Source organism: Helianthus annuus, chromosome 5 (genome assembly GCF_002127325.2).
Source record: "Helianthus annuus cultivar XRQ/B chromosome 5, HanXRQr2.0-SUNRISE, whole genome shotgun sequence".
Taxonomy (NCBI): Eukaryota; Viridiplantae; Streptophyta; class Magnoliopsida; order Asterales; family Asteraceae; genus Helianthus; species Helianthus annuus.
The window spans coordinates 13,270,567-13,281,972 of NC_035437.2; the positions used below are offsets into that span (position 1 = coordinate 13,270,567).

General features: G+C 37.5%; 1 protein-coding gene across 1 annotated transcript; it reads left to right on the top strand.

Annotated features, from left to right (window-relative positions):
* The first annotated feature begins 8,263 nt into the window (after positions 1 to 8,263).
* LOC110938575 (immune-associated nucleotide-binding protein 9) lies at positions 8,264 to 11,142 on the top strand. Its single transcript, XM_022180813.2, has 6 exons — positions 8,264 to 8,396; positions 8,816 to 9,064; positions 9,158 to 9,432; positions 9,564 to 9,728; positions 9,829 to 9,963; positions 10,768 to 11,142. The coding sequence occupies exons 2-6, from the start codon at positions 8,833 to 8,835 to the stop codon at positions 10,978 to 10,980; spliced, it is 1,020 nt and encodes a 339-aa protein (XP_022036505.1). The 5' UTR covers positions 8,264 to 8,396; positions 8,816 to 8,832; the 3' UTR covers positions 10,981 to 11,142.
* The last annotated feature ends 264 nt before the right edge of the window (positions 11,143 to 11,406 follow it).

The following is an 11,406-nucleotide window of genomic DNA, read 5'->3' on the forward strand; positions in this document are numbered from 1 at the left end:
CTATTAGCTTGTTTAGTTCATTACTGATATGAAAACAATAATAATAGTTGAACTAAAATAATAGATTGAAATTCTGAGATTTGAAAGAACTTATGCTCCAGAAACAATTAACAGATCCAAAGTGTTGACATCGATAACTCTATAGAACTGATAAAATCTGTCAATTACATGCAACATATCCTCGTTTTGAATGAAATTAAAGGCTACTGGTTACAAAAACATTAAGCAGTGAAATGATTTATAATGGAATCGTCAATACGGATGATAAGATGTGGTGATTAATTCGATACTTAACGAACCTTAGTCCGTGTGGAATGGATGAGTAGATCCGTTGTGATTTGATGCGGAATTCTCTATGCGAAAGGAGATTCAGGAAGCGAATGATCCAGAGACGAATGGTGAGCGAGCTCCTCCTGCTATGGCTGGCGTTTGAAGATACAAGAGAATTTGGAATTTGGATCCTCCGGTGGGTTTTTGTTCAAAATGGGCCTTGAAAAATACCCACCTCCTCAACCCTTTAAATATTTCTTTTATTTTTTTAATCTCTACATCGACCAGACGAGATGTCCAGGACTAGGTTGTTGTTCAAAGTCGATCTGTTTAGGGATCTAGTTAGCCTTTTTTTTCTTTTTTTTAATAGTTAAATGTCATCTTAGTCCATGTGGTTTGCGTTATTTTGTCAATTTACTCCAAATGTTTCTTTTTTCGCATGTATGTTCAAAAAAGTTTCATCGTTGTCATTTTAGTCCACTGGGTTAACTTCATCCAATATTTATGTTAACGAGAAGAGCAATTCGTTCATTTTATATGTAATTCAGTTAACTAAAAGGAGAGGTTAACCCAATGGACTAAAATGACAACGGTGAAACTTTTTTGGACCCGCAGTCGAAAAATGAAACATTTGAATTAAACTGACAAAATATCCCAAACAACAGAGACTAAAATGGCATTTAACACTTTTTTTATTGATGGTAGCTAAAATTTAATTGGACTTAAAAATATTGTCTCCCTCTATATATATAGAATACGGGTTTTTCGATTTGAACTGAATTAGAAAAATTGAAATAGAAGAACGTATTTGCAATTCGGTTTATCCAATTTGAACGGGATAAAACCGAATATTAAACATCCCTAGTGTTAGTTATTATAAGTTTAGAGAGGTTAGACAATCGATTTAGAAGCATGTGAAGAAGCCCTACTAGTGTTGTGATCTATTATTATTTCACGATATTGCATTCTTGTGAAATCATAATTTTTAACCTTTTTAACAAAAGTTATAGTAAAAAAATAATGGATTTTAATAATCTCAACTATTACCCATTGGCCGACAACGGTTCCAACTTTAAAAATTCCTATTGGTGGTCTCATCTTTTCACAAATTGGCCTTCAATGGATCCTGACTAACAGAAATCTAACGTTGTTAGTCTCCGGTCGCCGTAAAAACGTTTTTGGTCGTAAAAAGGTTCTTAAAGGTCTGATCTATGGTTACAAACAGGTTTAGGACAACAAAAACTTCGAGTTTTTAGGCTAAAAAGGTTCCTAACGGTGTATAATAAGGTTTCAAAAAGGTTTCAGGCGAAAAGGTTGAGTTTTCCGGTCAAAAACGTTTTTCCGGCAACCGGAGACTAACGGCGTTAAATTTCTGTTTGAAGGCCAATATGTGAAAAGATGGGACCGTCAGTGGAAATTTTTAAAGTTTGAACCGTTGCCGGCCAACGGACAATAGTTGGAATTATTAAAATCCATTATTCCTAAAAAAAACTTATTTTTGACACAAGTTATAGTAAAAAAACTTGTTTGTAAGGTTCAAGAGTGTACACTAATTATTATATTTCGATCATTATACTTTAAACGCAAAAACAATTGTAAGTCTAGTATTATTTCCATTGCTATTCAAAAAATAAGCTATTATTGTATCTGTATAAAGAAACATCGCTAAATACTAAAAAATATATGTCTCGGTTATCTAACTATATAGAAAATACAAAAGCTTATAAAAATATATTTTTCGGCTAAAACGTTGAGTTTCCGGCCAAAAAGAAGTTTTTTGACGAAAAATAAAAAAGTTTTTCCGACAACCTCAATAGTTAGGACTTTTTACTAGAAAAGGTTCCTAACGGTGTGTAATAAGGTTTCAAAAGTGTTTCAGACGAAAAGGTTGAGTTTTCCGGCCAAAAACGTTTTTCCGGCGAACGAAGACTAACGGCGTTAAGGTTCTGTTAGTCATGGTCTATTGAAGGCCAATATGTGAAAAGATGGGACCGTCAACGTATATACCCAAAAATTTCTATACGAAAACTACATATATAACACTACTAAGCGAAAAAATTCGAGCCCCCCCCTATGATCCTGCCCCCCTGGTCTTTAGTTGTGTTAGGATCGGAGGCTGCCATGATTGTGTTTGTTTGTATAATTTGAACAAATCAATAGATATAAATTGAGATTAAGTGCAACGGAAATGAATACAAACTTTGTAAACACAATCAGAAGGAGAAATAGTTTTTGATAAACATGATTCATCATTACGTCTAATGATTACAATACAAAGCAAATGATTACAAGCATGCTTACAATACTAAACTCCCCCTCAGCCTGATGCTCTAAGGTTGGTTGCACAAGATGAAAGGGTTAGACGTGAGAAGAAGAGCTTGCTCAGTCAATCAAATGTAACAGTACAGGGTACTGCTCCATTTATAGGCAAACCAAACCACTGAGACATCTCAGCTGACGTCACCATGATAGTGACATCTAACTACCTAACAACCTATAAGCACTGCTCTATACAAACTACTGATGTCTTAACAACTGATTATAGGTACAATACAAAACAAGAGATAACTACTGCTTCATGTTCCGCTGTTGTAGCTTAAGCACTGATGTTGAGCATCAGTGCTTTCTTCAAAGGTGATCAGTCCTTGAATTGGCAGTGCTTTGTGTCTTCAGCAGTACTTAGGAAACAACAGTAGATAGAGCAAACAACGTTTGTCTTCAGCAGTATTTAGAGTTTCATCAGTGTTTGGTTCATCAGTTGTTATAGTGAGCAGTACTTAAGATCCATCAGCTGTTAGATTACCACTGTCAAGGGGAAAGCTTAGTGTAAACAGCTGCTTATTTTGAGTCCACTGTTGTGATCCGATTTTGGCTTTTATCATCTGTTCCTCTGGTAGGGTTCAATCCCAACAATCTCCCCCTGGAACAGATAATACCAAAACCCTTCATTATTCTGGACCTTTATTCCTCATCAGAAGTTCCCTAGCTTGTATTTTAAAATCTGCTTCAAATTCTTTGGAACTCAAGTCATCTTCATCCCTACACAGTGTAAGTTCAAGGAGATCCTGCAAATCTTCAACACTAAGGCCTATTGCTTCTTTCCTTGATATATACTTCACTTCACCATTGGATCTGACCAAAGTCAATACGTGGGTCTTTTGATCAGACATCCACTTTAGTATTTTTAATCCTAATGGGTTTCTTGGGAGAGATTTATTTGCCGATGAGTTTGGAGATGATGGCCTTGTGAAAAGTTGTAAGCTATCAGACATTTGTTTGAGAGCCTTCTCAATGACATCATTTGCTGCAGCTATGTCTTCTGCAGTTTCTTTTTCAATTTGCTCATTTCTCTTCTGTTGATGATAGTAGCAATTATGTCATGAGTTGGTGTAAGTGGCTTCCTTTGAAATGCAACATTTTTTGTGTGGCGAGCGAAGATGGAAAGGATTCCTACTGCTACGACGTTAAGAAGTAGGAATATTTTAATAGAGAACTTGAAGTGCCCGTTGTGCGGGTGTGGGGAATAGTTGGTTGCTCACTTATTTACAACTTGTATCTTTGCAAGTGCTTGTAAGGGGTTCTCGAACTTTTTCTCTTTTTCGTTTAGGGACCTATTAGAGATGCATAATTATCAAGGGTTAAAGGATCCGGCCAAAGGAAAATTTTCAAATTGTTATTATTGGAGATACATAATTATCAAGGGTTAAAGGAACCGGCCAAAGGGATTTTTCAAACTGTTATTATTGGATGTTGGATCTTGTAGAGAGTGAGAAACGACATGAAATTTTCCAATAAGACGCCGCGAATAGAAGACGTTATTTCTGAAGTAGATCTAAACTAAACTCTTCAAGAGAGCTGATGTCTACAGACGCGCAAACATTACCATTGAAGACTGATTGTTTTTTTTTAAACAGATCTGAACTCAGCTTTTTTAATCTTAAAAAATAAGTTATGGACCCCTTTCTTAAAACATTTTCACAAAAACCCTATTAACTCTTCCCTCAAACATCATTCCCTTCCACCGTCGTTCCTCCTCCTTCTCCGACCTCCCTCTTCTCCTCCGGCGACCTCCCTCTTCAACACCTCCTGCTTCAATAAAGACCAGCGGCCAACCAACAAGACCACTGGCTGGTTGTCGGCAGTGGTTTCTCCCGGAAACGACACCCCTCCGACTCCCTCCATCTCCAAGACCGCCGCACCCCCACACCATCATTCTTACCCCTTTCGTTTCTCCGGTGAGTGACGAGCACATAAATCAGAAGAGAGGGGGGAAATCAGAAGAGAGAGAGGAGAAATCAGGAGAGAGAGAGAGAGAGGAGAAATCGGGAGAGAGGAGTGGCCGGAGAAAACAACGTCGCCAGCGAGTCTTATATTTTCAGCTTGCAGAGCTTCAGACCACATCTTCAGTTGCAGATATGAAATCAAATGAAATCAGCTTGTAGACAGTTTATGTCTGCAAAAACAAACAACACCTAAGGGAATTTTGTGGTGTGGCCGCCCCAGTTTATGAGTTGGTTTTGTTTCTTAAGAAGTTTACCTTTTAGAAAAAGAGGGTCCTTCATTGTTTTGTTTGTTTGCCGCCGTACAACGTTATAAAGAAGTTGAGTTGATTCTGTTTCGGAACTTAGGGACTGTTTGACAACTTCTGAATGGATAAATGCTGAACCAGTAAGATGTCTGAACCATTAATTGTTGAACCAATAAGATGTTTGAACCATTAAGAGCCATTATAATGTTTAACCATTTAGAGGCAACAACAAATGTCTGAATCATTCAGACATCTGCTCGCAAAACAAACAGTCTGAACCATTAAAAGAGGTCTGAAGCATTAAGGCTATAAAGTATAGGGGTGGTGGATTGGATCATGTATTGCCACATGAGACATGGTTCTCGTCGTACACCGTCCCCTTTCCCAAACCATGGTGGTTCGCATGGTTTAATTCATGGCAACCATGACCATCTTTCAATTATTGAGAGTATTTTGATTAGTGGGGGAGGACAATGAATGATACTGGGGGTCATGGTCCACACCATATAAGGTGGCGAATTAGGTTGGTGGATACGAGTGAGAAGACATAACACTGACGTGGAAGATAATGGTGATCATTTGGGTCATGATCACACCACACAACCTAAGAGTTGTAACAAACAGGCCCAAAATATGTTCCAATTAAAAAATCCGTAATTTATTTATTTATGTTAATTTGTTAAAAGTATTTGGATACTTAAACTATGGGGTGTGGAGGGGATTGGGTTGGAGGCATTGCTCGACACGTGGCAGATGTGGGCTTTACCACCAGTCCACACCCAAAAAAGTGGGATGTGGTAGCGACGTGGCCATGCTGGTGTAAGTTGCCATGTTTTTTTTTAGAGTTGGCTATTATATAAAATAACACAACTTGTATTAGTTTAAAAAAAGTTACATAAAAGACAATGATAAAAAATAAAAAAAAAACTACTTAATAAATCCTAAAATATAAAAAAACCTATTTATTAAATCCTCAAAAATAAAAAATAAAATACAAAGTACGGTAAATATTAAAACGAGTAACCCACTTAAAATCCTTATTCCCACTGTGCCTGTATCATGGGTCAAGCCGCCCGCAGGGACACGATCGAAGCAAACTTTAAACCGACCCAACTTCGGTTTAAGCTCTCGCCATTTGTGTTGACATGCGTTTAAGTTGTGACGCGCGTTCCCGATGTATTGTTGGTATTGTTGAAACGCTCGACCCCAATACGTGGTTTGACCGCGTTGTAGGGTTCATTGTGCGTCAACAATCGATTTCACTAGTGCTATATCCTCATCTTCGGTCCAATGCACCTTTTTTGTGTGAGTGTGAGTTTGGTTGAAAAACCTTTAAACCTTTTCAAGAGCATGTCGGGGTTGGTTCCAAGCATGACTAAAAGCACCGTTTACTTTGCAAATGTTTCGAATAGTGTGAAGGACCTCATCCGAAGCTTCATGCCTTTTAAGGAGGGTACCCTGCCAGTTCGATATTTAGGGGTTCCGCTAATTACAACCAGACTCGTTTATGGAGATTGCAAGCGGATTGTAGAGAATATGGAGGCAAAGATAACAAATTGGAAAATGAAGAGTTTGTCCTTTGCAGGGCGGCTCCAGCTAATCCGGTCAGTTTTATCTTCTATGCATGTTTATTGGGCTTCGGTTTTCATCTTACCAAAGCGTGTTATTATGGAGTTAGAGGAAAAGATGAGACGTTTTCTATGGGCTCAGGGCAATAGTATTAAAGGTAAAGCTAAAGTTAAGTGGAGTAATTTGTGTTTTCTGAAACAGGAAGGAGGTTTGGGTATTCGTAGGGTTTTGGATATGAATAATGCCCTCATGGTCTCGCATGTTTGGAGTATCCTAACAAGTAGAGAATCCTTGTGGGTTAAATGGATACATTTGTACCATTTACGTGATAGGAGTTTCTGGGATGTTCCGGTCAGAAATAATGTCGCATGGAGCTGCAGGAAAATGTTGCAACTTCGCCCAATTATTCGAAAACATATATGGATGGAAATTGGGGACGGTCATAAAACTTTTGCATGGTTTGATATCTGGGATGATGCTTGTCCGTTGAGTTCCTTTCTGATCCCTAGGATGATAGCTAATGCTGGGTTTGGTATGCAAACTAAGGTTGCTGAGTTGTGGGAATTTGGAGGATGGAGGTGGCTGAATGCTTGGGTTCAGCGATTTCCGAGCTTACAAAACATGAGGGCCATTAACTTGAATCCTAGTGTGCAGGATAGGGTTGTGTGGAGATCGAGTCTGGGTTCAATTGTAGACTATGGGACTTCGATGGTATGGGAGGAGATTCAGATTAGTCAGAGTGTGGTTCCTGGGGCTAATATTGTGTGGTTTTCTCAAGCTATTCCTCGGCATTCGTTTGTCTTGTGGCTGCTTATAAAAAAGAAATTAAAGACACAGGATGTTATGAGGAAATGGTGTTCTTCGGGGAATATGAATTTTAATCTAATGTGCTGTTCATTATGTACGTCTGGGCCAGATTCTCATGAGCATCTTTTCTTTGAGTGTTCATATGCTTGTTGCATATGGCATGGTGTGCGAGATCTAGTGGATATGGGAAATATTGACTCAACTTGGGACGCGATTTATACTCACTTACTTCAACATGCGGATTCGAAGAAGGTTATTCATATTGTTGGACGTCTAGTGGTTGGTGCGGCGGTCTATTTTGTATGGCAAGAGCGAAATCAGCGGTTGTTCTCTAGTAAGAAGAGGAGTCAGAGCCAGCTTGTTGAGGTGATTCTAAACACTGTCCGGATGAAGCTGCACTCCATGAAGTTCAAAAAATCAGTCGAAGCAATGAGAGTGTTACATTTATGGAGCTTACCTCGTGGGTTGTTGATAGACGATGATGATTATGGCTAAGGGTTTGTCGTGTTGTTTGGCATTGTTTAGTCCTGTGTGACTTGTTTTATTGTTTTGCTTTGTTGCTTGCTGAACTCAAAAGTGGCATGTCATATTTGAGAATTGGGGGTTCATGTTAGGCCCTCACTTGTTCTTGTGGTTGTGTGAAATAAAATTTAACCGGGGTAACCCTTTACCAAAAAAAAATATGTAATTTGTGTTGAGTATTGGTTGAAGAAAAATGAGAAAATATGTAATTTGTGTTGAGTATTGGGGTAGCGGCTCAGCTTGTTGCTCGTCTACCTGCCATTAATTTGTAATCGTATTGCGTTATTGTTGTGAAAAAAATATGTAATTTGTGTTGAGTATTTATAGGTGAAAAATTAATTTAAAAAAAAATTGATTTACCATACCATAACCGCCACCACCAACGGCTACATTGACCCAGCCAATCAAAGTAGCGCCCCACGCCAACGGGGTAACGTCATAGCCAACGCTAGGCCGATGTGGTCTAGCCAGCGTTGCTTGACAACGGTCACCCCAACCCAGCCCCACTTTCTTAGGTTTATAATAAATTGCGTGCATATAGGTATGTTCGTGTTTGTCTGACCACGCGATTCTTGTCGTATTAAAGCAGATAAAATTTAGGACATTTAAATTGCAACAATCGTGGACTGTGACCATCATCTCCTCTCAATTCGATCGTTTTCATTATAATTATTACACATAAACCCTAAATTACTCTCAGGTACTTTTTTTCTTCTCGAAATCTCCTTTTGTATATCAAGAATTCAATTCTTTACCTTTTGTTTAGTCTCCAAATTAGGTTTACATCACCCGCTACTGATTTGAATTGTTTTCATATATTCGTGATGAAATGTGTTAGAAAGCAGCTTGTTCGGTTGAATTTTACATCAGAATTCTGTTATCAACTTAATTTCGTATCATGTTTTGAGATCATATGTATGTGTCAACTGTTCCTGTGTGTTGATTTATAATGGTTGGATGGATTATTATTGAGCCTATGGCTGCCTACTGGCGCACCAGGTGTTTATCCGACTAAAGTGGTGCAGGTTCGAGTCCCACTTAGGTAGATTTTAGTGGGAGTTCACGGTTCAAAAGAAAAATAAAAAAAGATTTATAATCGATTTCTATATTTTGATGTAGAGATCGAGTGCCATATCATGGGAGGAAGTTCGATTGATGATGATTGGGAGTTCACATCTCCTTCGAATGCACTTCGAACGCTTGTTTTGGTTGGAAGAACAGGTAATGGGAAAAGTGCAACAGGGAATAGCATCCTTGGAAGGAAAGAATTTGCATCAAAGGCAAGCTCTGCTGGTGTAACAAGTACTTCCGAGCTGAGAACAACTGTGTTGAAAGATGGGCAGATGCTTAATGTCATAGATACTCCTGGTATTTTAGTTATTTCTTAAAAGTTGTAATATTTTTTTTTTTTTTTTTATCTTTTGTTTGATTTTGGATTGCTAACGGGTAGTATAATGGCAGGACTGTTTGATTCCTCTGTTGATACTGAATTTATTGGAAAGGAGATTGTTAAATGTATAAATATGGCGAGAGATGGTATCCATGCTGTTCTTGTTGTCCTCTCGGTTAGGAATCGGTTTTCAAAAGAAGAAGAAGCTGCGATAAGTAGTTTAAGGACTCTATTTGGGAGCAAAATTAATGATTATATGATTGTGGTTTTTACCGGTGGGGATGAACTTGAGGAGAATGAACAAACTTTGGAAGAGTTCTTAGAAGACTATCCTGAATCGTTGAAGGTTAAATATATGCCAAAACATGGTTTTTGACATTTTTCTTGTTTGATATTGAGTTTACTATACTGATGAGATCTTTTTTAGAAATTGACCAATATTCAAAAGTTAAAACTAATAATTGATTATTGGTTCAGGAAACCCTTAGCCTGTGTGGAGATAGGTGTGTTCTTTTTGATAACAGGACAAAAGATCAAAGGAAAAAAATGCAACAAGTACAAGAACTACTCTCTCTTGTCAACTTGGTGTTGACCAAGAACAACGGGAAACCATACACCGATGAGATCTTTAATGAATTAAGGGTGAAACACATTTTTTTCATCACCGTTATACATTCTTATTATTGAAATGTTTGTTTTTGACCAATCGTCAATGTTACATAAACTATACATGTACTAACAGAGAGGGACTATGAAGCTTCACGAACAAACAGAAGAAGTTCAAATGTTGGAGGGATATACTAAACAAGAAATATCTGAGCTAACAGAACAAATGTATAAATCATATGAAGAGCAGCTTAAGCGAATTACTGAAATGGTATTCCTTTTTTTTCAAATGATATTAGCTTAGCTGTTTAATTTCCTGTTTTATTAATGATAATACCATATATATCCTTTGATATGCAAATTCTTATCTTGGTAGCATGAAATTTGTTTGAATTTCAAAGAGAAGTAGGCATATAGTTTAATTACACAAAAAGATATACTAAACTACAAATTTCTAAAGCTATTTTTTTTAAGAGAGAAAAACTAGCTGTTGACTATGATGTCTCAAGGTTTGTGTGCTTAGCAAGAGTTAACAAATCTTTCTTAAACAACTTTTTCTGTTTTTTTTTTACTTAAAAATCATGGTCATTTTTAGTGTCTGTCAAAACAGGTCAAATCAATCTTCAACGGGTAGCATAGTTGTAAGTGATTCCCTCTGGCTGGTTTGAATCCAATTTCCACTCGCTTTCGCCTTTACGCCCCTCGAAGGCCACCTGCCCAATACAAACTGTGTTTTACCTCCTCCCATTGGTTAGCAGAGTGTTGGTGGGGCCTGTGAGTTTTTTGTTGACGGGTTCTCATAATCATAAGAAAAATGGGCCAAATCGGTTTGGGTTGACCCACAATCTTTTGTTTATTATTTTGAACTTCTTTTTATTAATAATTAATGTGTTATGCATGATTTCAAAAAATGTATTATCAAAAATACTAATCTAAAACTTCTATTAAAGCATCTTAGGTGGTTGTTGATGTTGACACGGAAAAGTTATTTTATTGTACCCATATGAGATAAAAACATAACCTATATCGTTAGCATGGTTTGTATTTGTAATGAAGCTCAATTAATGTTTTACAGGTTGAGTCGAGGTTGAAGGAAACGACTACAAGACTTGAACAACAATTGGCTGAAGAACAGGTGGCCCGGTTGAAGGCTGAAGAAATGGCTTATGCTGCTCAAGCAAAATCCAATGATGAAATCCGGAAGCTCAGAGAGAATTTAGAGAGAGCCCAAAGGGAGACTGAGGAGCTACGAACGAGAGCTGAAAGTGGCAAATGTGCTATTTTATAAACTTATGCTTGGTGGTTCCTTTCTCCTAAAAACATGTATTATAACGGTTGGATAACCTTAACACTCGTATATTCCAACTCAAGTGGATTTCTTATATCTTATTATATAAGATCTAATTTACATCGAAGTTATATATATAATAACCGGAGTCATTTATTTTCATGATTGTTACGTTTGTTTTTTTAGTATTATAACATGCATAATGGTTATTGTATGATAGAAAATACCTTGCTTTAAACGTACCGTGCGAGGGGAACTTAGGCAACTGGTAGATCGCTTCTGATTGCTTGAGGTATAGGCGCGAATGAGGCGCTAGTCAAAATTGCTTGAGATCGCTTCTGAACTACTTTTTTTACTTTTTTAAATAAATATACCTCAAGCAATCAGAAGCGATCTCAAGCAATTTTGACTAGCGCCTCATTCGCG